This window comes from Poecile atricapillus, chromosome 3, assembly GCF_030490865.1.
Source record: "Poecile atricapillus isolate bPoeAtr1 chromosome 3, bPoeAtr1.hap1, whole genome shotgun sequence".
Lineage (NCBI taxonomy): Eukaryota > Metazoa > Chordata > Aves > Passeriformes > Paridae > Poecile > Poecile atricapillus.
This window is the reverse complement of record NC_081251.1, coordinates 111333963-111360642: the sequence shown is the minus strand read 5'-3', so window position 1 is coordinate 111360642 and position 26680 is coordinate 111333963. Positions and strand designations below refer to the sequence as shown.

The following is a 26680-nucleotide window of genomic DNA, read 5'->3' as shown; positions in this document are numbered from 1 at the left end:
AGCACTTGGCGGCAGGACTACAAAGTGGGTGTCTACACCACAACTGGAGAAGGAATGCTTTTGGGGCGGGTTTTCCTCCCCCCCAGAAGAAGTCCAGGCCCTCCCAGCAACCAGTCCTTATCTGACTATGAAGGGCCAAGCTTTGGAGGGTCTAGGCATGCTTCCACCCCCCCAGCAGCGATAGCGGCAGAGGATAGGAAATGAGATTCACCCCTCCCCTGCATGCACATTCAGGGCCCTCCTCCCCTCCCAAAAATGACCTTAGGCATCTAGGTTAGGATGACTGGATTTACAAAACTGCTGAGCATCAACATACCCCAAGGCAGTTGGTAGGAAATTGTCTGCTCAGCACCTTTGGAGAAGGGGTGTGTGTGTGTGAGGGGGGGGAAACAGTTTTGTTTCCTAGGTGATCTCAAAATACAAGTTTTAGGAGCAGAAATTTGGGAGCTTTCAGCATTTGTACAACAGCATCTCAGAGAGGCACCTCAAAAGCCAGACATGAGCATCCCAGATCAGTCACCTCCAGCTTTTGCTCGCCTGCACACAGAACTGACAGGCACAAAAACCATGCACCTCCTGCCATCTGAGGCCATGGCACTCTTCCATGTCCACAGATCCTGTGGCCCTGGAGCCTGCCTCTGTGGCTCTGTCCTGTTTGGAAAGATGGTCCTCACTCTCTGTGCAGGGAGCTGAGGGCTCCTCTGCAGAGCTGACCATCAAAGCTTCAACCCTCCCGAGCACCCCAGAAGAAACAAGCAGCAGTGATGTATGTCTGAGTATTTTTTCCACAGCCAACAACAAAGCAGGATCGATGATGAAGGAAGGGGTCACCCATCCTCCATCTCTCTGCTCTGCAGGGCTGACCAGTATTTACTAGAGTGGACAACGCAAGTGTAAAAGTGTCTGGCAAAAAGCCCCACGCCCCTGAGCCACCGAGTTTTGCGCACAACTAAAGGGAAGCCAGAATCTCTGGACCGCAGAGGCAGGTAGCCAGGAAAAGGTGCGCTGTGGGGAGGAGTGAGTGAAGTGCACCAAAAGCTAAAGCCAGGCTTTTCTCAGTCTTTAGCTTCTGGAGTCCACAAGCACCTCCAAACACAGCCAGTTTCCCAGAGAAGCTGGCAACTACCTCACCAAGAGCAGCAACAGCAGCTCCCATCCACACCGAGCAGTGCAGTGAGATTTCCCCTTGGGAGAAGCAGGAAGCCTTCCCAAACACGGTCTGGGGAAGGAGGCCAGCTATGACACACACTTTTCACACGGGATCCCTCTGCAGCCCCTAACCCACTGCTCTTCTGGCTGAAGCCCAAAATTTCACTGGTTAAGAAAAAAAAAAGAAAAAAAATGAACTTCTGACCTTCTAAGTCTCAAGAGACTTATTCATGCTGTAAAGTGCAGAGATACTGGGTTTGCTTCCCTGACCCATTTAGATCCCCCTCACTGCACATCTGACTTTCAAATTTAACAGGCTGTGCATTGTGAGCCCCAGGGAACAAAAACAAAAACACCACTACATTTTACTCATTTCTGTGCTGCGGATTCCCGACGCTCTTGCCAAGATGCCTGCTCCCTCCCAAATCCTGATCCCTCTTCCCCTGGCACAAGAAGTTAGAGTTCAACTCGCTAAGGACATCTCAAACACCATCCAACACAACCGGAGCCAGAGCAGCCCAAGCAACTCACCGGCCAGGCGAAGCTGAAAGGGATAACGATCCGGTTCTTTTCATTATTCCGGCTGTACTTTAAATTGAAGGTATTTCCTCCGATGACAGGAGTGGATTTGGATCCGAAGCTGCAAGGACCGCCAGCAGTGACCCGCGATTGATACTCCTTCAGGCAAACTTTAAAATAGGTGTCACACTCGTCTCTGGTGCATTTTTTATCTCCTGGGTTTCGGGTGCCATCGCAGCAATTTCCATTTTGCAGTTCACCATTCACATTTTGCATGGATAAGATCTCCAACTCAAACTGTCCCGACGCTAAAGTCACCTGTTAATCCCAAGAAAGAACCGAAGGAAAAAAACCAAAACAAACAAACAAAAATTAAAAAAAAAAAAAAGAAACATGAGACAGACAGTTACCTAACTTTTTTTCCCCAAACACAATCTACAACAACTCTGAAGACAGGAAAAAAGTCATTTTAAGTGTGCTTGCAAGATGCACACACATAATATTAAAAATAAAACAAAGCCAACCACTTCAAGCTTTTATCTATCAGACTTCCATGAGAAGGGCTCATAAATCAGCCCAACTAAACAATGCCATTAATGCCAAAAAAGAACTTTAAGTGCCAGCTCCGAAAAAACAGCGTGAGAAAGGCTTCCAAATGGTTAGGAAATAAAACTAAACTAAACCAAACCAAGAGTGCATAACGCGAGGAGCAAACCCAAAAAAACGATGCAGCTCTTAATGCGCTGCCTAGAAAGGCACCCAACCACCCCTCTGCCGTCTCCGGGGTGCAGCTGAGCGGGGAAGGCTGGAGCTGCCCAGCTGAGACTCAGACCCCGCTCATTAATCACCCCAGCAGTGCTGCTATTAAGTTTATCTTTAAAAAAAAAAAAAAAAAATAAAAATAGAAAAAGGAAAAGGGGGAAAAAAAGTGATTTCAGGGTGAAAATAAAACCGGTTTGCAGTCATCGCATTTCTTGCTGCCGGGAATTAAGCCTTGCTGCAAGGAGCACTCCCGCGTTTGCCATCTCCACAGAGAAGTTAGAGGCAGCAGCTACGCTCCGGCCGGAGGAGCCGTGCAGGAGCGCCCCGTCCGGGATCCCCCAAACCCATCTCCCGCAAGGACTACAGGAGAGCGCCAAAACGCCCGCAGCGCGCTCCGGGCGGCCGGAGCGGCCGCGTTCCCCGCGCCGTGCCCAGGTACGTACCTCGGCCCGCAGCGCCAGGAGCAGGGTGAGGATGGAGCACGCCGCCGCGGCTGCCCGCCGGGGCGCACGCATGCCGCCGCCGCCGCCGCCGCGCTGCCCGCCCGCCCGCCTGCAGGGCCGCCGCCGCCGCCGCTCGCTCCGGGTCGGGACGGGACGGGGAGGGCCAGGAGGGAGGAGGAGGAGGAGAAGAAGGAGGAGGAGGGCGAGGAGGAGGAGGCGCCGCCGCCGCTGCTGCTGCTGTTGCTGTTGCCGCTGTTGCCGCCGCCGCCCCGCTCTAATATACCGCGGCGCACCCGCGCCGGACAACGCCGCTTTTCAAGCGCTTTCAATAGCGCCCCGCTCTTCAATGCAAAGCAGCCCGGCCTCCTTTTATCCGCCTTATTCTCTCGCCTCCCCTCTTTTCTTTCCCTTTTCTTTTCTCTCTCTCCTTTTTCTTTTTCTTTTTTTTGTTTGTTTTGTTTTTGTTTTATTATGGCGATTATTATCCCAGTCCTTTTATTTCTTGCGGCGGAGCCCCTCGCCCCCCCGAGACACACGCACGCACACACACACACTCACTCACACACACACGCACATGCAGCACACGCACCGCCCCGCAGCCGCCCGCCCGTCTGGGAGCGCCGCCGCCGCTCCGCTTCATCTAGCCCAGGGCGGCAGGCGCATGCGCCCATCCATATGCATGAGGGGGACAGCAGGAGGAGGGAGCAGAGGAGGGGAATGGCACGGGCAGGGAAAGGCAGGTACCGACGGGAGGCGGCGGCGGCGGCGAGGATGGAGAGAGCTGCGGGTTGGCGGCTCCTCCGCCTGAGGGAGGCGGCGCGCTCCGGTCGCCCCGAGGGTCCGTGGCTCTCTCCGTGCCTCCGCAGGTGCTTCCAGCGCTACCTGGAGCAGGAGGAGCCGCGCTGAGGCGGCCCCGGCGCTCCCTCAGCGGCGCTCCCGGCTGAGGGCTTTTCCCGCCCCGCCGCTCGCTGAGGGGACGCGCGGGTCCTGCCCGCCCGGGAGCCGCAGGCCGTTCCTTCTCGGCGCTGGTGGAAAGAAGAAGGAAGCCTTTTGAGAGACACTCTTTACGGTGTGAAACCTTTTCCCTGCCGCTGGCCGGCGGCGGCCGCCCGCCCTTCCCGCCGCTCGATAGCTGAGGCGGGACGGAGTGGGGGCGCTGCCGGGAGCGCTCGGCGCGCTCTGAGGGGACGGGAGGCGCGGCCGGCCCGGGAGTCGCAGGTAGCCCCGGCCAGCGGCTGTCCTGAGGGCAGCCGAGGTGGCAGTCGCCACCGTGCGACTCGCTGTGCCCGCCTCAACACGAGGTCGCGCCGCCGAGGGCCTCCCGCGCTTCAAGTGGAAGGAAAGATCCCTCAGCTGATCAATCCCGGTATGACAGGGCTGGCAGAGTGCCGAGACCTTTAGGGACTCTGTCCCCGCGCTACACAGGCTCATCCCAGTTTGCAAGTGTGTGCTCGGGTTGCCACGCATCCTTTCAGGAGCAAGGTCGAGAACCACACAGCCAGGTGCTTACTCAAGGGACTCCCTGCTATAGGTTAGTGAGAAGCCCAAAAGTTTGCGCAGTAGTAAAAAAAGTTCAGAGTGGTTCCCAGAGGAAGAGCCACACATCAAAGGGCGTTGAACAAAAAAAGAAAACCCAAAAAAACCCCACCCCTAACTTTGTCTCTGGTTTGGGAAGTCCCTGGGCTGCGGGTCTAGAAGTTGGGTGACTGTGCTGGGAACTCGCTGCATCACTGTCCCTTTCTTCCTGAGGCGCTGGCGACAGGAACTTGGCCTACATGACGTTCGGTCTGACCCAGAACAGCTATTCTTATGTCCTGATCTATTCCACCCTGCTCTAACACAGTGGATGTGTGAATGTCTATTTTATACACCAGTGTCAGTGGTACAGAGGAAAACAAGATTTCTGACCTAATTTTATATCCTTTGTTTTCATTTCCTATGGCAAAAGCAAAGTGCGTGCCTGTTCTTGGCTGTGGTGAGCTCTGTCCCATTCTGGAGTGCCCCAGGCTGGAAAGCTGGTGGTATTTGTGCCCCTCACCTTAGAACTGTGCTCAGACTTCCACCAGACTCCTGCAGATCCTGTTCCCATTTGTGAATTCACAACTTAGATTCCACACCAGCGATTTTGGCACCTCACACGTGTGAGGTGCACAGTTGCCGAATACTCCTTCCAGCCTCGCTCAACCCCTGGGTCCCAGCAGCATTGGTTGTACCTCATTGAATTCATTAACTTTCCAAAGGATGGTAAACCGTCGTGGTGTTTAATCTGCGACATGGCTGCAGTTTGGTGATACCAGTGCCTCTCTTCTTTCTTTTCCAGTGGGTGTTGGTTAGCTTCCACAGCCTGGTTAAATGTTACTCACTCCCAAGTGCCACACATCTGCTCCTCTGGGCCTTTAAATACCCTGCTGCTGCTGGTATGCTCCGTACCTTTAGGGCAGGTCTGGAGTTGGCCTTTCTGTAAAAGGTTACTCCACCTGTTTGACTCCAGTGCTTAGGAAATCCAGAGTTCTCTTTCCCACAGTGCTTGTGACTCAGCAGTGTAGCTGCCCTCAAACAGAATTACTTGTCCAACAACTTAAAATGCTTTGCAAGCATTAATGAATTAAGTCTCCCAGTGTCTTGAGATGGAGAGTATTAGTGATAGGTAAAGCAAGGCAGAGCATGAATCATGTGCAGAAGCACATTGCAAACCTCTCCCTTGCAGCCCTGAAAGAAATTTTGACCTCATAGAAGTCAGTAAAATCCCTCTAAACTAATTTAGTCTAGAATTTCCCCCTTGAAGTCCCATCTCTTGCTCTTTTTCTCTGGGCTGTCAAGGCCAGATCTTGAGCCACTGCACAGCAGCACTGAAAACCAGCTGAGCGCACTGCCTGCAGCCTGAGCATCTTTTGGAGATGCTCCTTTCACTAGGGATACAGCAACGTGCAAGCTGCTGCGTGTGCACGGGGGCCTGAGCTGCAATTGCTTTGAGCAGCCTGAGACTGGTGCACATAAAATCCCTGCTGCAAGGCTCTGCCTGCACGTCTCATGAGGTGTGGAGCTGACGTGTCTTCCTCTGTGGCTGGTGAAGAACTTTTCAGCATCTGGCACTGGGCTTTTTACATTGCGTAAAGTTACTTCCTGCTAATCGTCCTATTCTGACATAATTAGATCACATCCACATTAGAAGCCGTTACAGACATCGAGTGTGCCAAAGTCCAGCATTACAGGCTGTGCCTTGCTTTGGGCCTGAATCAGCTCCCTAATTATAGAGCTGTTCATTGAGGCCACTGGGAGATTGCCCAGGACTTCGGTGGGACGAGGATCACAGCCTTTAGAGGGAGTGTCTGGCTTATGAGGGTCAGGTGTCGTGAAGTCAATTCTTTGTGTGAGGAAAGTTGTAATTTCCTTTTAAAGCTCGGTGACTCATTGAGCCATGGCTGTGAACAATCCCACAGGATTTCCTTAGATTTGTGATACCTGAAGGTAAGCTTGGAATGGCGCCCCTGGAAAAGTTCTTCGTTCAGGGACCTGATGCATCTCATTTTTAAGTCGGTGACTAAACTTCTGTTTACTACTGTAATGCAGATCAAGAGTGTTGCATAATCGCAGGGGACTGATGCTGCATCAGCCTTCAATAAACCAGTTAAAGGACTACCAGAAAAGAATCTGTTGACATGTGGAATCTGTGGTCATAAAGAATTCATAAAGCTCAATGACCTCTTTTCACAGCAAACGAAGAGGCTAAAGGAGCCCTTTGTTCCTCCAGGTTTTTATAAAAGTAGTTTTGCTCCTCCAAATTAGCCAATAAAATAAATTTGCTGCAGTTTTAGATATAAGCCTGGACAAGCTGAGTGGAAGAGTGAAATTTCATCCACTCGGATAATCCTTTATCTAGGAGTTAAGCTTCCCTGTTGCAAGGAGAAGGACGTATCGCCACAGTCAATCACGGATGAGTGAGCTTTTAGATAAGGCCTTTCCTATAATACACCCACAACACTTCATTTTCCTCTTGCTGTTCTGGAAGTGACCTGCCCACTTGGGCGAGTGTCGCAGAGCAGAGATAGGGACCGCGCCGTTCTGCTTGGCTGACACACATTTCGGAGCAACACATTCCAGCAGATGAACCCATTTGCACAGTTGAGTGATCTAAACTTAGAAAGCTAATTTCTCTAATTACAAAGTGAGACTGAACTCCTGTAAAGCTTTTCATCACCTGAGTGGAATGGGAATTGCGCTTCCATAATCATTTAATGTTTAGAAACTAATTAGGAAGTGTTTTGTGGGGCAGCCACACCCAGTGTTAGACTATTTCACAAATGAAGCAGGGGAGAAAGCTACCACTGATGAGAAAGTTGAGCAAGTGGCAGAGGTTAGGAGAAAGAGCACAGTTTACCCAGCACTGAGGAGTGCATTCCTACTTCCATGAAAGCTTCACTTCTTCCCAGTCAGGGTATTTCTTAAAGCTGTGTCTTCAGGCAAGCTTTCCAAATGTGACAAAAGATTCTGGAGAAGAAGATGCTCTGGTAACCAGAGCCCCAAATCTGGTTTGTGGCCACAAGCCCTTACTTTCCCCTTTCTCTGGGGTGTGCTGCTTAAGAGAACTAAAATTTCAAAGCTCTGATGTGTTTATTGTGCATGTGCATTTTGTCACTTTGAAATTCCCACCTTCGTTTTTCTGCATGTTAGAAATGTTGCATTCCCCAGAATGAAAGTGAGTCACTAAATCTACTTCAGAGGATCCTCCAAGAACAATAAAAGAAAAATAAAAAAAAAAATAAATTATTCTGGGGTACTCAGAAATTACTGCAGTGAGAACCAGTAAAGTCCTTGAAAGAGTTAAAGCTGTAGTACCCAAAAATATGTCTATTGTAGAGCCTTTATGTTTTATCCAGCTGTAATTAAGTGAATCCATAACATTATTGCTTTCTGTCACAGTTTAAAATTGAGAACTTACTCCATTCCAGAGAATACTGCTGTTTCTCCTTCAGTTTCCTTTATTTATATGCACATAAAACCTTCTCTCTGGTTGTTTCTCTGTTAACCCTTTGAGGATCAGATGCCTCCACATTAACCTGTGATCCCAACTGCTTTGTCCTTCACTTCTCCTCCCCAGGGGTGGGATTCCTGTGCAGCAGTGAATTGATCTCAAATCCCTGCTCTCTAAAAGCAGGGAAGAGCTGAGACTATGGTTTTAGATCTGGGTAGGGGTACAGCTTATCAAGGTGGAGCAGCTTGCAGTAGGTGCAAAGACTGTGACACTGAGCAGTGCTGGCACGTCTGTCACAGACAAGATGACACTTTCATTTGATAAGCAGCAACCTCGGCTATTCTTGTCAAAGAGGCTGCACTGAAACCTGGGCTGAGCCCCATCTCCACTGAACAATGGGTTGTTTTTAAGAGAGTTCCAAGTTTCTAGTAGTGTTTTCCTCCCAGCTTTCTGCAGAGGTGCTTCTTTGAGCCAATTGGTTGAAGAAGTGCTCAGACCAATTTTCATTTTCTTGCTCTGACAGTATCAAAATGCCTGAACTTCTCTACTCATGCAGATTGTTTTCATTGTTAATTGCATATGAAAGTACGTGTTCAATACATTCTCAATCACAAATTATCCTGAGGGTACAAGACTGAAGTACACAGGGGTGTCATTTAGCTGAGGAAATGTCTAAAAAGAAGAGAGCTAGGATTAGCAGATTTAAATTTGAGTGTACAGTAAGTGACTTCTTGCTTTTGCCAGCCATCACTCCCTGGCTGCTCTAATATTCTGGGCCTTGACTTATTCCTGTGTGGGGGGTGTAAAGGGAGTTGCTTCATTTGGCCTGAAGAAACTTTTAAAGACATTAAAATTTCTAAAATCTAAATTCAGGCCAAAACAGAGATGTGCCTAAATCAAGAAACAAAAAACTTTAAGTTAGGGATGTGTTTAAGGAACTTGCTGGAGTGGCCAGTGGGTTGGGCCACAAAGTTCAGTGTATGGGAGTGATGCTGATGATCTACAGGGGAAACCCTTTCTTCAGGGGGTTAGGGATGTGCACAGTGGCCTGGTTTGACCTGGTCCCTTGGCACTGCTGACTCCCTGGTGGAAGGAACCTTTTTGCATCAGCTAAATGTTTTTAGGTAAAGCACAGGCCACAGCAGGTGGCTGGTGTCCTTGGTAGCACAGATAAAGGCAAGGCTCTAAAGGAGAGAAAAAATGTCTTTCTTTATGGTCATCCTTTACACAAGAATGAAAAGAGTCTCTTGACCATTCTGCAGGTCACAGCAGTGCTACTACCTGCAGATGTACACTGAGGACTTTTCTGTCACTGATCATGCAATGAGGGATCTGACAGGACTGGGTGTTAGAGCCAGCAGCATTTGGAAGAATCTGAGTCCGCACTGATTTGGGAGTTTCGGTGTTGAAAACTGCATTTTGGACAAGATTAGTATCAACTCCCACTGTTCATCACTTGAGACTCCTCCAGTCCCACTCTGTGGTCAAAACGCCTGCAGCTTCCACCAGGATAGTGGAAAATAGAGTAAATGAGAAGGACTGGAATAAGAATAGTCTAGGGGCATCAGGGAGAGGTGGCAAATAAAGGGTCTTATTCTTGGGAGTCTGAGTCTGAGGGATACAGCTCCCTGTCATCCTGTCTCTCTGGTTAAAGGTTTGTTTTTGCTCTTTCCACAGTACCTGGGAGGTTTTCCATTCCTGCCTCCCTGACAGCTGTTTTGTCTCACATTTTCAAACACACAGGAGACAATTTTCTCTTCAAATGCTCCTGATCTCAGCCCTGAGTCTTGGACCACTCCAGGTGCGGTGAAGGACATCCCTGGTTTGCGGCGCAGTGGTAGCAAGACGGGTTGGTGAAGACCTGAAAGAAAAAGAGCTTGGCTGTAGAATTGGACCCTTAAAACCAATTAATTTCTTTGAAGGTACTGTCATTACTCACTGTGCTCCAGCTTTCTGTCTGAAAGGGGCCACAGACTCTCACAGATCCACAGTCTGTGTGTTGCCCTGAATTGTTGGGGTTTTTCCTATATATAATGATGATTTTTATTTACTGTGGCAGAGAGGAACGAATGAGGATCTGCCACAGCTTGAATGGAAGCAATTCCACACCTGTCCCTTTAACTGCACATTTGTGGTTGGCTGCCTTTTATTGTCCTCCCCTCTTTGGGGCTGCAGGGCAGTGTTTGTGTGTAAGGATTTCCCAGCCTGGTGAGTGACCCCTCATCTTGCTGCTCCGAGCTGTGGCTTCCGTCCCCTCCTTTCTCTCCAATATTTATTGGAAGCACGTGCTAAGGAATCTGTGAGCCTGCAATGCTAATGAGTGCGTGGCATGGAGCGGGGCAGCAGATGCAAAGGGACAGGCACGTTTCCTAATGAGGGAGTCTCGAGACCCATCTGTTGAGTCTCGTGGGCCCTCAATGAAGTTTGCTGCCCGAGGTTGCCAGTGGAGGTTTTCTTCTCTGATGCTTTTAGTTCTCAACAAGTGCAATCCTGTATAGAGCAGCATGTCATGGGGTTAGGTTTTGTTGTTACTAGCAGATAATGTGACTTTGAAAAGAACGCCCCTGCCCTAGCTGAAAGGAGGATAACCCTCCTCTACCCCCTTCCTTCCCATCCTTCTTGCTCAGATCAATAACAGGTCCCTAGGCACAAAGCCTGCATTCTTTTATTCTCAAATTAGAGCAGCTGCAGCAGCAACACCACAGCTCATTGGAAACCTATTAGCTTTTGAAAGACTTAATCCAGTTTGAAAATAACTAGTGTTTCTCAATCCTTCACGCACTCACTCCTGTAAGAGGCAATATTCTTAGGCTGCATTGACAGCGGACTGGGCTTATTATTATAATAACCTGCATCTCTCTCTGTGTCCCAAAGGGGCAACAAAGAAGGCAAAATGTCAGTTTCCCAGCTTCAAGGGCCTAAGAACATTGGATTTACTCTGCCGTATCACACCCTATCACTGAGCTCTGCTGCCTACCATCCTGCCTTCAATAGTGACTGATGTCTTGTGATTCACTCTCCAATTTCATAGTTTTTAAGGCCAGAGGGGCTATTATGATAATCTATTTGACCTCCTGCGCAACACATTAGAATTTCATCATTGGTGGGATAAAAGCTGGGAGCAGCTGGATTCTTTGATGTGGCTCTGCTGGGCAGCAGTGGAAATTTGGGGTTCTCTTTTGGGGGTACTCTTTGCTATAAGGGGAATTTGGTTTTTTTCCTTTTTTAAAGCACCTGAAGCGCAGAGCTTTGTGAATGGGAGCATATGCAGCAAATGCCTTGCTTTCGAGGTAGGGGAGCTGATTTTGGAAGGATTTGGAAGGATACTTGGAAAGGATTTGCTCCTCTCTCTTGGTTTTTTGTTTAGTTTTATATCTCCCCTTTACTCAGGATCTCCCTGCAGAAGCACTGTAAGATAAATATCCATGTTTTAAAAGTTGGGGTCTGAGCTTCAGAGATGTTTAGGCCTTAAATGCCTTGTGAAGGCCATTGCAATGAGGAAATAAAGTTTTCTTTAACAGGATCCTCAATTTCATGCCCCAAGACACACTGAAAATCTGTAGAACGTGAGAGAGCATGTTTTCTCATTTTTCTTGAGTCACTGCCTAGTGTGTTTTCAGGAACATTTTCCTCTGTTCAGACTTTTCCTGTACTATGCCAGTCCCAAACCTTTCCTGTAAGTGCTGCCAATTGTTATCATTAGTGTTGGTACTGATAATTTGCCAGAGGTGGCTGGGGTGGGACCACCAACTGATTCCCGAAGGCCACTGAACAGCAACAGCTTTTGATTTCTACTGACCTGGACCAGATTCAGTGTGGTGACCTAGAGCTAAGGGGCTCAGTATCTCATTACTAATCCCTTGAGCTAGCCAATTCCTTCCACCAAGTCAATGTTTTCTAAAGTGTTAAAAGACTTTTCCTGCCTGCCTGCCCATTAAATCCTGCTCTTCTGTCCATGTCCTTGGATCAGCCTAATCACTGAAGTGGATCAGTTTCAAGTCTTAATGATGCAAGCTGTGGTCCTGACAATGCAGAAGATGGCAGGCAGCACAGCTGAGGCAGGCTCTGCTCTGGGGCTCTGCTTTGGGGTAACCCTGATGTGCTGCTTTTGTAATGCATTGCCAGCTGGGATACAGGGTGTTTCCTGCCTTCAGCTTATTTATCTGAGATTTACAATTTATATAGGTTTCTAGTTACTTTTAAATAAAAAGAAAAGAAACCATGTGTTATCCTGGTTTGTCCATTGACATTGCTTTTGGGTGCAAGTAATAATTTTCTTCCACGATATTTTAATCTTTTCACTTTCCTAGATGGGGGAATTTGGCTTTGCAGAAAGATCTGTGCAGAGCACCATCACTGTGTTCCAATGTATCTTTAATATTAAAGTCTTAGAGATACAGAGAAATGTGTTTCAAGAGGGTGTGTACAGAAAACCTCTATGTTTCACATTAGAATCTGCAATAACCTCATCCATGTACACCTAGCAGGAAACAGCTTCCATTTGCTTAATTTTAGATTAAATACAGAGCACTTTACAAGTCCCATATATGTATCTCTTATTCCAGCAAAGCTTCTTCATAATTCATATAGACTTACAAGGATGGGCATACACATTGCTCCATGTATATGCTTTTTTTCTCCATATATATAAATATATACATACACACACACATACACATATATATGTGTATATATATCTATATATTTGTATAAAAAAGGAAAGTTATTCTCAGATATTTCAGTTACGTTTCCCTGGTAACAGTTTTCTTAATATTTACTCTGGTAAAATGGGTGTGGCTGTGTTTTTATGAGGATCTTTTTCTTTTTGCAACGTAGGAATGCTTTTCCCCACTGCTTATGTGCACACAGGCACTCAAATACAAATTTCCCTCACCAATCTTTTCTTAAAACAGAAATTATTCATAGAGAGGAATTCTGCCTTTGACTGCATATAATAGAACAGGCTGCAAATGAAAAGAGCATGACTCTCCAAGGTTCTGCGCTTGCTCTTCTGGAAGGAGCTCAGTATCCGCCAAGTGATTTTACTTACTTACTTTTGGATCAGGATACTCTAATTCTATGCTAGCTCATTAAGAATCTTCCCAAAATAGGTAATTAATCTCCAGAATCTCAGGGGGTTGCTTCTTTCTAGTACTGGTGATGTCAATTAATGCTCTGTTACCATTTGAAGCCAAGTTCTTAATGCGTAGCTTGACATGAAGGCCGGTGTCTAGTAAAGACACAGAAGCAGAATCTGACAGTGCCCTTCCTCTTGCTAGCACTTTGTTTATGTGAATTGTTTCCCAAGTTAACTCCTGTGGCCTAACCCCAAAGAAGAGAAGATCTAATCTCTGATTGTCCTCTGGGACCATCCCTGCAAGGTCCTTGAAGAATATATCCTGTTTCCCAGTCAAAGAGTCAATCCAAGGATGTGTCCTGGCTTCTCTTCTCATTTGAAGATTGTTTACCTGTTATTTATGAACTGTGTTTTGTCTATGGACTGTTCCTAGTGTGGTTGCATCGTGATGCTTGTTAGAGAAGGAGGAAGGATTAAAATGGCACAGACTTTACGTTCAACATCACATATCCCATGCAGAAGGATTTGCAGTCATTTTGCAATTGCACCAAAGTCCAGTCAACCCTTGGAGGCTGCAGGAATTCTGCTGGTGGTAGAAGACAGATTGGGTCTGTCATAAAGAAATATTGAGAGAATTCCAAATTACCTGCTCTGATGATGTTTTAGAGCAGCATGGTATACATTAGTGGGTATCAGATGTGAAGCAAAATATTGAACATTTCAGGAGGATGCTAAAATGAAAGCAATTCAAAGATCAAATTTTGTATGAGTGTCAATATTCAAACCCAGCTGTAACAAAGAGAATGCTCTCATTTATGCCAGCTGGGATTACAGTTTGGACATTTTATTAGAGTATGAAGTGGTCACTTATTGTTCAAAGAGATTTTTCCTGAAAGGAAGGCAACCAGTGCTGAAGAGCTGAAAGCACCGAGTTGTGTTCATTTGGATTAAAAATAGGTATTTTGGGCCAGCGGAGCTACAAAATAAGCTTCAAAATTCTCAAACCAAACAGTTTTCCTTTTGGTAGCTGAAAAGGAAACCGCACATCCAGGAGGAATGTAGATCAAAGCAAACTCTGCAAATGATGCAGAAACACATAAAATAACAAACAAGGCTGGTGGGAAGAGGGGAGCTTTTGTAAGTAGATAGGTCTGTTCATATTACACTGAAACCAAAGGCAAGATTGCTAAAGAAGATACTGGAGAGGGGTATATAAGGGTATAGATTTTTCTCCTCAGAGGAATTTTCCAGCCTGTTTTTGCATCTCCATTGTATTTGCAAAGTAACAAATAAGGGGCATACTCAGCAGCAGATCTCACTGATACAAACTTTTGCCTTTCACCACCCTGTCTTATCTCTTACTTTCCTACTCTCTCTAGTTTTCCCTGAGCCTGCCTCTGCCCAAGTCTGTGGCAAAACATGTTTGTTTCACTGCTCACCCATAATGCTGCTAAAACACATCATTGTGTCATCCTCCATAACTGAACTTACAGTATTTAGGTAGTTTACCTTTCATACTTGCAGAACAGAGCAATTCTGAATGCATCTACTATTAGCTGTGTGCATTGGAATGCATTTGTTTAGGATTTTATGTATGAGAGTACAAATCTACCTCAGAGCTGTTTTAATAGAAAAAATAATATTGCAAAATAGTTCTAAACTTCTCTTTTCACCTATGTGTAAGTGACTATGTTGCTGCAATAACCAGTTTTAAAAACAGAATTGATTTGGTAATTGTTGCAATGAAGTCATTCTTCAGCTGAATGACTTGTCCAGTCCTTTCTTGGATGCATCTTCATGAAGTGATGGGCATGTAACTCCTGAACTCCTCAGGGTTTTGTTTCACAGAATTCTCCATACAAGAGGAAGGACCTTGCAGGAGGGAGAAGGGTTTTTTGTCCAACAGCCAAGAGGAGCTGGGATTCTGGGGATAGCTGTGTTTCCTCCTGTGGATCCGGCAGACATCTCCATTTTCCCTTTTGTGTTGCCAGCTCTACCATGTGCCTCTCCAGCTGAAGAAGCTGCAAGTGTGGCACCTACCCCACCTTTGGTAGAAAACAGCTCTTTCCTTGTGCTGGAGATCATTTGTTTCATCTAGGCCAGCAAGTGGAAAGGCAACATTTCATGAGCTGTATTTCTTTACACAGAGCACGTGTCTCTTACCTCTCATCCCCACTCTCTTTCTTCTGCAGCCACACACATTTTGAAAGCACCCTGGTCCATTTTGCTGGGGTACAATGGGCTCCCAGGGCTCTGTAGATTCAAGGACAGGACACAAGGTGGATTGACACTGACTGCCTGGTAGTTGGAAATATTTTATTTCCTTCTTCTTCTTTTCCTTTTTTTTTTTTTTTTTTTTTTTTTTTTTAGGTAGACAGGCCCTTTTCTCTCTGCCTTGCAGAGCAGACATCCATCAGGAAGGGCAGGCCCCACTGCACCCATCCTGTGTGGGTCACTGGAGCCACATTTCACCCTCCCATCTTCCCCTGGGCGGTGCACAAATGATGCCTGCTCCTTGTGGAGAGGGCAGGGGATTGGAGAAGTGCTGCTCTTCTGAAGAGTCTCACTGGGATGTGTTTTCCTACTGTACCAATTGAAGCTTGTTTGCACCAGACAGAGATTTCCTCTAGCAATGTTTTATTTCTCCAGGACTCCGGAATTGTTTGCCCGTTCTTTGAACTTTTTTCTAAAGTGGCCACTTTTAGCCTGAATGGAGAGCAGTGAAAGTTTGAGCTCTGTATCCGGGGAAGCTCCTCTCTGTGTGAGCACTGGACCAGTCAATAGGCTCCAAGCCTAGGACTGCCAGACAAAGGGACAGCCTGCAGCAAAAGGGATGTTTGTACTGTGGCCAGAGTGGGCTTCCTTAAAAATAATAGCCAAGGTAAACACTATCAATTCACAAGTTAGCTGCTTGCAAAAAACCACCAGCCCGTTTGCTAACCCATTAAGAAGGGAAATAAGACTTGACAGTTCACTGTGCTGTGATTCTAAGCATGATGTTTCCCTGAGAAAGAGTTGTGCTGTGAGTGCTCTGCAGTCACTGATGGCAAGGGGTTGGGAAGACTTGTTGCTGTCCAGAATTTTGTACATGGGTTGGTTTTAGGTTGTTTAAACCTATCCACATCAAGTGACAAAATGCAAAGCTGTCAGACCTGACCTGGCAAAATGGAGCTGGCATTCCAAAAAGAGTATGTCCATTCAGTGACTTCTGTTATTCTACTCAAACGTGGTCTTTATATTTGTGACTATATTTTTTGTGACAGGTAACAAAAAATGTGGGATGTTTTGTTGAAAGAGGATTATCCCAAGCCCAAGTTAGCTTTGCCAAATTTATTCTCAAGGAGATGCTTTCCAAATACAGAATAAATTCCCATGTGTGACCTGCTTCATTCTTGGTAGATATATGGACAGCAGATCTGAAATTTGGTCAGAACTCTGCATCCAGTGACTAACTGGGTGATCCCAGCCACCAGAGGAGGAAATGTTGGGCTTTCCCAATTTTGGGAGGAAGTTCATTGGTGGGAGAAAGTTGAAGAGACCTTGATGAAAGGCATGGGATAGACCAGCTCTAAAGCAGACTGGACAGTTTTTGAGTAATTTTATACAAAATATTTCAAAGTTTATAGGAAATATCTCATTGAGTCCAAGAGGTTTTATACAATCCAACATTTAGCTGGCCTCACATATATGGGAAGTCACCTTGGAATTTTTTAAGCAAACAAACAGCTTCCAATAAGATTGTGATGGTTGTGTTTTGCACTGATAACTGGGATCAGAAATAAACTACACTAATCTGGAGATAATCCTTAATACATAAAACTGAATTTAAGTAGTTGAGGCAGAAAGTGGCCTAGAGAGATAAAGTAAATCAAAGTGAGTAAGAAAACCTGCTTAGGAATAAGCACTTAGCCTGGACCTTACACAAAAACAATCCAGGCAGGAAATGAAATATATACTTCAACATGAAACTGAAGACATCAATTGTCTGAGGTTCTTTTGCTGAAATACCTTGCTGTGTGCAAGGCTTTCAAGGCTGGTCTTTCATTCTTGTGACTCAAGCAGTGTTGATAAACATAGCCTGAAAACTGATCCAAAAGGACCTGTGGGGTCTTTATTTTGCACACTTTTCATCAGGACCCAGCTTTCTAAAACACGTGATTAAATATTTGATAACTTTGACCACAATTAAAACTGATTAGTCTTTAATTCAAGGTTTTTACAAAGTAAGTAAACAGTTTTCCCCGAACTTCCAGAGACTCAGAAGTCCATAAAGATCCCTAAGAATTAGGAACAGCTGCTTTTACATAAGTGTTAATATAGCTATTGCTTTTATTACAGTGTGGTTCCTTCACAGTATCTCTTATGCTTACATATGTTAGCACAAGAGTCATATTCTCACTCAAAACAGTCATTGGTGTTTTGGCAACAAAAAGCTATAATCATAAAAAATACTGTATAAGCAGCATTTTCACAATTCAAGTCCTGCAGCTGAGGGATTTCTGACAACTCTTAGCTTGAAAGGGACAGTTTTTAAACCAGGAAAATGCTGTTAATATCACCACACTACAGAGAAGTCAGTGACATAAGGAGGAAAGCAATAGGGAAACACAAACACTGCTCTACCAGATAAGATATCCAGACTGATAACATTTGTTGGTATTGGTCAGTATAAGGAGAAAAGAAATTAGAAAGCAATTAATTATTTTCCTAAATTAAAAAAGGATCCCAAACCTTTTGTTAGTCATTTGGATAAGAATCACAGGACTTGATAACCCTGTAGCTGTACCTTGTCATAAATAACACTAATTCATTTTGAAGTGCAGCATTTGTGGCTTCCCAATTGCTTTTTTGGCAGAGTTCCACGGATTATTTATTCATATTGAGACTTTTCTTAAATCACTTAAAAATATAATCTTTCTACTCCATTGACAGAACCTTTGTCTTTTGTTAGGAATGAGCCTGAAGAGGACACAGCTCTCTTTCTCTATGTTTGATCTATTGTGTAACTCTCACATAATTTTCTTTAATAATCATAATCTCAGTGTTCTCAGCCTTTTTTTCCCCCAGACATTTCTTTAAGCTTCCTAAGCACTTCACTTGCCAGTCTCTGGACCCTCCTTGTTTCTGCTCTTCTGCCCTTCCTGTGGATTCAGTATTCCAGACATGAAACTGTGGACACTGTGGTCCTAGGAGAGTAATAAAATATATACTAAATGCCCACATACTATAAACAACTGTCTAGACAAGACTTTACAACCCTTGTCCATGGCTCTTATTTTTTAGATTTTAGACTATCAAAGTACAAATATAGTGAACTCTGTTGCTAAGAAAGTGATAGCTTGACTGAGCTAGGTAGGTGTTCTATGCTGCCACTAGTTAATAATTATGTCTGAATGAAAAATAAAGGTATTGACAGCAGAGCTGCAGCACTGAGCGTGACTTTCCAGCCTGAGCACGACTTTTCATATTGCTGCTGGAGGTAAATTCACAATGAGTCGTAGCATGGTGAAATCTGTTGGTTCAGGGCCTGTGGTCTTCTACAGGATGATCACATTACAATTTAAGTTTCCTGTACATTTGTGTATCTTTAATTCTGGAGTACATGTTTCAGGAAGGCTTTCACTCTCCGTATTTCAGCGTGTCTTGCTGCTGACACTGAGCACTGAGCAGTGTGAGTGGCTCATGTCAAGGGACCTTGGTCTGTGGTGAAAGAACAGGAACAAGTCCAGTACACGCAGAAAAATTGGCTTTTGTTTACTGAGTCAAAGCTGAAAAACCATAAAGGGAGCAAAGGCTGAAATCAAGGGACATAGAAATAATGGAGTGGGAATGGAGAAGGAGAATCAACATTTGAGGGTTCTTCAGTATAAAGCAGAGATCTGGGTTCCAGAGATGGGGCAAAGACACAAGTCATTCTTCCAAAACTTTTTGATGCAAGTTGTTTTAAATTTGGATTTGAGACTCTTGGAGGGGAAAAGATTATTTGTCAGCAAGAATTCTCCAACACCTTCCCTCCCTCTCAACTTTCAACTTGGTTCATCAAAGCCAAAAAAGTGGCTTTACATGATGAGAAATTTTCTCTCTGGCTGCCAGCTGAAGCCAGGGTCCTTTGTTGTAAGAGAGAAAAGCTTTCTTACATTTGCAGGAAAAGCTTTCTTAAATTTTATTCTTAAAAAGAAAAATGCGCTCAACATTCATGGTGGAGACTTCCCACTTATTGGAAGCTACTGCTTTCTTGAAAAACCTTTGGTCTTTTAGAGCATTTAAAAACATACTCTTAGGAAATGCTGTATTGCTGTGGGGCATCTGGCTTGTAATCAGTCAGTCCTTTCAGTCTAACTCTTCCGTCATGACACCGACCCAGAGCATGCCTGGTGTGGTCCTGGGAAGCCATGTGCCTTATATGTCCATTGCAACTTGCAGGAGGTCAAGTAGGGGGAAGCCAAAGGATTTGTGCAAATGGTGGAGCCAAGCAGAAGGTCAGGGATGGCATTTTGTGGCCATGGGAAAGAGACAGCTCCTTCTCCTGGGTCAGGATGAGTCTCCTTCAGTGCCGAGTCCCAAAGACTCACGGGGCTTCCATGGCTGGCACCCAGTGTTCTTAATTTTGTGGTGAATAAGAGCTCTGAAAGCACATAATTCAGTCCTCCTGAAGATAATTGTTGAAATAAATCATTCTCTCACGTAAAAAATAAATCTTCAGCAAGTTTCAAGAGAGCCTACAGCACTACTGACTTTAACCATTACTCTGCATAGGGAAGTGTCTGTACTGCTCAGTGTTTCCAAACCAGCAGTGCTGCTGTTAAAAAGTCAGGCTTGGGATTAGAAGCTGTCACAACTCAAACTAAGCTTTTTTGGGGATTCCTGGATTCACAGATCAAAGAGAAGAGGCCTGGTGAGCAGAGACCCCACTTCCCTCTGTGGGTTTAACTCACCAGGGAGCTGCACTGCCACTTGGTGCCTCAGTTACCACGTCCCAGTGCAGGGTTCTGTGGCCAGCACTCTGTAGTGCACTGGCATTCTGGAAGGGAGAAGTGCTCCAGGAAAGATGGGTATTTGGGGTTTTCTGGTGTTGCTGGGATGTTGCTGGAATACGGGCTGCGTATGACAGGAAATGTGCTGTGGTGTGTCAGGCTGTACCACAGAGAGCAATTCCAGTCAATGGTGGGTGATTTTTATCAGACTGCCCTGTGGTCACCCTCTGGGCTCCCCAGGGCTCTGCTGGGCAGTTGCTCCTCTATAACATGTCCTGCTTTGGTTGAAATTCTTCAGGGTTTGGCTGGTCCACAGGGGACTTTTTTTTGAGGGTGTGAAAAGGATTGCTTTGGGTGAGACGCATTCTAGCAAAGTAGGAATTACACTGGTCAGCTGAGGTCTGCAGAGTCTTGCTTCACTAAACCTCCCTGCCCTTCATCTGGGAGCTGTGCTGGGGAGGAGATGTTTCCCTGCTGAGGCAGGATGTGGGCTGGAATGACCAGCTAAGGTGTTCCAGCCACGAGTGAGGTAGAATTTGGATACACTACAGCTTCTTTTGAGGCTTGAGGGTTCAATTAGCTCTTGGCAATTTAGTGGCTCCTATGACTGCACTCTCGATTCCCTGCCTGGCTAGTTAAAAGGTGTCCTGCTAATTTATGATACTTAAGTTAAATAACAGAGAATTTGGGCCATTTGTACATTAATCCATTATGGATTGCAGGCAGGTTCCTGCAACTTAACCATTTTTTTCCTGTCCAGTAGCTGAACACCAGAGAAAGTTGGTGATCCTGATATTCTCCCATATTTTTGTTGGTTTTTTTTTCCTTTTCTTGGACTTCACTTGAAGATTTTGTCTCTGGGAGAAAATCTAGGAGGAATAGACACTGCTCTGGTCTTTTTCATTGCAAATAATCCCATTTCTCCCTGTCTTCCAAACTAGGAAGTACTTACTGCTCTTTTGAAGCTGATTGTAGTGCTAAAAACAAAATTCATACAGAGTTTGACACAGCAGCATTTGGATGATTTTAAGTGGATGGAAATTAATTTGCTGTGCCATTTAAGCTACTTTAAAGAAAAAGAGATCTAGCTACTTTTATTTTGGTTGTATTTTGTATGAAATGTGTGGAGTTATTAGAACCAGATATATTAGTTTTGTTCTAGGCTGTTGTACACCAGTACACAGTTACACATGTACACATGTGCCCCCTGGCACATGGAATTGAAAGCTGAGGGTTTTCTCAGGCACACATTCCACCAAGCTCCCTCAATTCAAGGTGCTCCAGCTGCTGGGTTTGTTAGTGTGTTTAATAGATATGGAAACAGTGGGTCCCAGTGCCATTTCTGTCACGTCATCAAGCCTTAGAACTTGCTCTTGTCTGAAGCAAAATATTTGTTAGATGTTGTTAGACAGGACCTTACTGTGGGGTAAATCAGGGTTTGTTAAGTTGTTAAATATTATAGAATGGTTTGGGTTGGGCAGCAATCTTAAAGGCCACATAGTCAAACCCCCTTTCAAGGAGCTGGGACATCTTCAACCAGATCAGGTTGCTCAGAGCCCCCTCCAACCTCACCTTGAATGTTCCCAGGGATGGGGCAAGTACAGCTTCTCTGGAGAAAATGTGCCAGTATTTCATCACCCTCAAAGTAAAAATTGTCTTCTTTTTATCCAGTCTAAATCTACCCTCTTTTACTTTATATGTGAGTGTGGGATGTTTAACTCCAAAAGTGGTGAGGTTGTAGCCAGTATGTCATGAGTTGTTTTACTGTGTCTGCGTTACCAGAATACACATAAATCATACACCAGTCGTGTGTCACAAGCACAAGGTTTCGTAGGCAAAAACATTCATACAAATTTTCATTTGCAGAAAACCTTGGAAGCCTTTGTCTTTGTTCAAAGTTGCAAAAAGAAAAGAAAAAGTAATCAATTTAGAGTATTTATAAATCATCCTCCAAAGAATAAATTGTAAAAGAAACAGTGTGGCATTTCCAGCCATCGTTAGAGGGAGGTCTCTTCAACAATACATTTCAGGTGACAAAACACAAATATGATGCACGGTGCCAAATGGAAGGAAAGAATAGACCCTCTGCTGCTGGGAATAGAAGAAGACTGTAGTAATGTGATTATGGTAATGGTCAACAAGTCATAGTCTTGTGCTTTTGTTCACTGTAATTAACTTCTTGGAATGGCACAGTCGCTTTCTCTGTGCTCATCAGATGGCCCTGCCTTTGTGTCCGCAGTCTGTTATTTCTCCTGCAGGGACTGCAAGCCTCCAAGTGCATTACTAAATGAATTCATTGCTGGAACAAAGATTCAGTAGTAGAATAGAGATTGATATCTTTTGTTGTCAGACATTCAATACCATATAGCAATCCAATTACTTAAGCTGTTTCTACCAGTCTTATTACGGCTCACTATTGAGGCATGCTTTAAAGCTGGATAATTCTGTCTTGCAAGAATGTAGTGGAACAGATTAGAGCTTTAATGAGAAGGCTTTCTGTGGGCTAGGGCACTTCCATTGTATGTGTTGGGATTGAGGAATCATACCTAGGCAAAGGCCTGGAGTCATTGTTGCAAAGAGTGATCAAAGGGAAGCCTGAAATCTGTACAATTGCTTTAAGAAATTTTACGGGTTATAAAAAATAAACTAAAAACTGGTGAAGTTTCTGTCTGCTATTCCCTATCTGTTGAGAATCTGTGCTGCACTGGGAAAAGGAAATTACTTATTGGAATTCAGATTGTGGAAGGGATATGTCATTTTGTGTTTGAACTTTTCCTCCACTCTGCTATAAGGTCAAATTCTGTGCTTAGCTGTAGCATTTTAGGAATGCTGGCAGCATAGATTCAGCACAATGCCTATTTGCATACAACTTCCCAGGGTGGACGTTTGGAGAGGAGGGGTTTCTGGTGCACAGACACATAGAACTCTTTGATGACTGCAGGTAGAGGAGGAAGGATTAGACCAGCAAGTCAGCCTTGCCAGGTTTGCATCCTCACTTCTGCTCTCTGCAGCACAAAGCAGGTATGAATTGAGCCCCAAGACAGCAGAAAGCTGGAGCTGGAGTGTCAGTAAGACCTCAAAACTGAGCCTGGAGATTAGAAGTGGAGAAAAGTTATTTTACCATGAGAAAAAAACAACAAATAAATCCACCTACTTTGCAAATATTGTTTTTTTTGAGATTGTGTATGTAAATCACACCTAAGTTTATTGTGTAGAAACCTGGGAGATGCCAGACTGAATTTGTATGTCCAGCAAGTCAATTTGGCTGCTCCTTGAATGCAGGATTTCTGATGGACTTTTAAAATGTGATAAAACTCTTCAGCTCTCTTTCAGGCCTCAGCAGAAACATCTGTACTTTAAGTCAACATTGTGTGAACAGAAGCACCTTGGAACTGCTGAGGTTGAAGTAAACTGGAAACACAGATTAGAGTGCTTCTGTATGGAATACACACAGCTTGGTGTCATTCATGAACACAAGTATTTCTAAACTTGTCTGAAATTCTGCCTGTCTAGGTCACTCTCCATAAATAACATTTATTTTTTGGTGTGATAAATGCACCAAAGCAAGCACTCACTTGGTGTGGATGGCAAAGCTATGTAATTTCCACAGGACAACACTGATGTCCAACAGTCTGAGGATATAGCCTGTTTTTCCTGGATTCAAAAAATTGTATGATTTATAATTTCATTATAATAAGGCTGATTTTCCATTTCTTAGGGTTTTACACTATCAACAGCTAAATATTTCCTCCTTGGGGACGAAGTTACAAAGTGTTGCCAATGCACACATGTTGTCTGCCTGTAACATTTCCAAGGTGTTATTTAGAAGAGCAGCAACTATAAGGACATTTTCCAAAGGAAATTATATTTGAGTTAGGATAAGTATGTGGGGGTGTGAACATAAGTCTAAGGAAAACCTGAAAATTTATCTCTTCATTTGGATTTGTTTTCAGAAAGTGTTTGCGTTCCTGTCTATAGAAAACGAACACTGATTTTCTTCAGCAATAAAGGTATGACCCAGTTCTGGACTGAAGCTAAACTTTATTTTGTAGCCTCAGTTGCCTGATGTGGATGGAAGTTAATGTTTTATGAGGCAGAGGAGAGCACCTGTTCATTCCAAGAACAGTTACTGCTAAGATATTTGTTTTGGGTCGGAGTTAAGACGATTTTGTGCTGAATTATCAGTTTCTCTCTCACTCAGGGGTGCAAGGAGCAATTAAAGGTTTAGGGTGGCCTGACCTTTATTCTGCTCATTGTTGACTTGTAACAAGTGATGTCTACAGTAACTGATTTCTGGTAATTTATTTATTCTATTTAGGAATGAGACATTTGGACTTGGGATATACCAAGGGGAGCTTTTAATGTACATTTTTATTTATTTTGTCTAAATGCATGGAAACCTCCAGGACAGATACTCAGCTGGTGTAAATCAGCTTAGTTCCATTGACGTCAGTGGAGCAGTGCCAGCAGCAGATCTGACCCACTTCTTTAATCTGATCCCTTGTCCATCCCATTTATTTCAGATTACATCAGAGTGAACAGGGCCTTACCTCATCCTCCATGAACTTGAGATAGATACAACCTTGCAAGTTTTGGCAGAGGACTTTCATCCCTGAGAAACATGTAAAAAGCAGGAGTAGCATCCAGTCCTCTGCCATGCAGAAATTGCTTAGAGCCAGTAACTTAACAGACCCAGCTTTTCTTCATATGAGACTGTATGACGTGAAATTCCAACTTGTTCATAAGAAATTTTGATAATTTACCACGAAACATTGACCTAACACACTTTTTTGGTGTGTGTTTGTCTAAATAATCTATTAACTAATCCGTCATGTTCATTCAGTGTTCAGGATGTTCTGTGCCCCTACAGCATTCTGTAAGTCTTCAGAAACCTCAGCATCTCAGAAACCTCAGCATCCCAGCTGTCAAGGCTGTGCTGGTATCGGCCTTAGACATTTCCAAGGGAAATCAGATTGAAGTTTGCAGTCACACCTTGGATCTGGCACCTCTAACTTGTCCCTTCACTTTTTGCTGTTTCTTAACTGTTGTTTTGCCCTTGTGTCTGTTCCCTGCCATTGTGCCCTCAGATCAGGGTTGGATGGTTTGACTGAGTATTATACTCACATCACACACAACTCTCCCAGTGGATCTGATCTTCCACTGCTTGAGTGAGCACATTTGAAGGTTGGGTTTTTTTGTTGGAGGAGAATGGAGGTGCCCATACACTGCTGAAAAAACTATTTCACCTCTAAATCTGAGCTGATGGTTGAACTGACTTGGCTCTTCTGCTTAGTCTCAAACAGTAATATTCAGATATTCTAGTAGCTTCCAGGGAATGTACAATATCACATGTTTGGGCTCTCTGAATTTTGTGCACTGAGAGAAGTTGCTTGTCATGAAAAGTTTACCTCAAAGACTTTATTTGTTCCTGTCCCATAACCTTGCAGTAAATTAGCAGTCTTAAGAAGAACTGGGAACACATTTTTTACTGCAGCAGTTATTTTCTCTTGGTACTACAATATACCTTTCTACTTTGTCTACCTCAAGGCTTAATTTACATTTCCTTAGTAAAAAGGAGAGTTTTGACTTTTTGTCAGCTGTTCTCTATGTACATTTCTAATTTTGAGTAGCAATATTAGTAGAACAAATACTGCTTTTTCTGACATTGAACTATCTTGCATATTCCTTGAATGAAATGATCAATTTTCTCAGCCACTAGTGATCCTCTGCAGCATTATCTCATGTCCTACGACCTCTCCAGGCTTGTCTTGCAGTGGCCATTGACTTTGTACTGGACTTTCTCCAGTATCTCCCTTCAAGAGCTTGCAAATGCCAAAATGATGTGAGCCACTGCAGTTCTGGTATCTTTTCCCAAATACCACATGTTGTCTTGGCTTCTCTTGTTCCCAAACTATGTCTTGTTTTTGCAGACTCTGATGTTTTTGTTGCAGGTTACTCTTTATCAGTATGTTGTCTCTTATATCTGTCAGAACTGTCCTTGCACCCTAAGTTTCCCTTTGGATAAAGTGGCTTTCTTTACTTGGCAAGTCCTACTTGGGTTATTCCTAAATCTTCAAATAGTATTTCTCTGTCTCTTCCTCCACCCCTACACTAGAGTATCAGTTTGAACCTCATACCAGCTGGTGTTTTCAGCTATCAATTAATATCAGAATATTTCCTTCTTTTTTTGTCTGTCCTGGTTCAGTATAGTACTCCTGCACATTTAATATCTGCCTCCCCTGCCTTGGTTAACCAAACTATATAAATCTTCTTTGGCTTCAGAATCAGACATTCCCTGGAAGGAGAACATGATCCCGTTTGCTGGGAAGGAAATTTGCTGCTTCAGCCTCTCTTATCGCTACTCTGTCTCTCTGAAGGGCTTTGACTTTGGTGGGATTTTTAACTTCTTCTTTCTTCCACACAGAATATTGCCTTTTTAATTGTTGTGGCTGCCCCATCCCAGGATGTGTTCAAGGCCAGGTTGGATGGGACTTTGAGCAACGTGGTCTAATGGAAACTGTTCCTACCCATGAAAAGGGGCTTGAAACTGGGTCATCTCCAACCAAATTTTTCCATGATTTTGTCACTCTATTACTCTTCTTATTGAAGAAGAAACCTAAATCCCTTCTCAGCTCCCTTACATTGCTCCCAACAAGCTTTTCTCTCCCTGCATTCATTAGTGCAGTTTTTACTCTATGCAGAGATGCCAAACTGAAGGCTGGGTTTGCTCTTAGAGGTGGTTTCATTGCAAGCATAGAAGAGGAAATACATTTTACCAAAAAGC

General features: G+C 44.4%; 1 protein-coding gene across 1 annotated transcript in view; it reads right to left on the bottom strand.

Moving 5' to 3' along the window:
* JAG1 (jagged canonical Notch ligand 1) overlaps window positions 1-3950 on the bottom strand; it is a 35727-nt gene extending 31777 nt beyond the window's left edge. Inside the window, exons 1-2 of the mRNA XM_058833875.1 lie at window positions 2874-3950; window positions 1681-1986 (exon numbers count right to left, since the gene is read on the bottom strand). Coding sequence (XP_058689858.1) covers window positions 1681-1986; window positions 2874-2945 — 378 coding nt within the window. The 5' untranslated portion in view covers window positions 2946-3950. The remainder of the gene's footprint in view (window positions 1-1680; window positions 1987-2873) is intronic.
* Between the last annotated feature and the right edge of the window lie 22730 nt (window positions 3951-26680).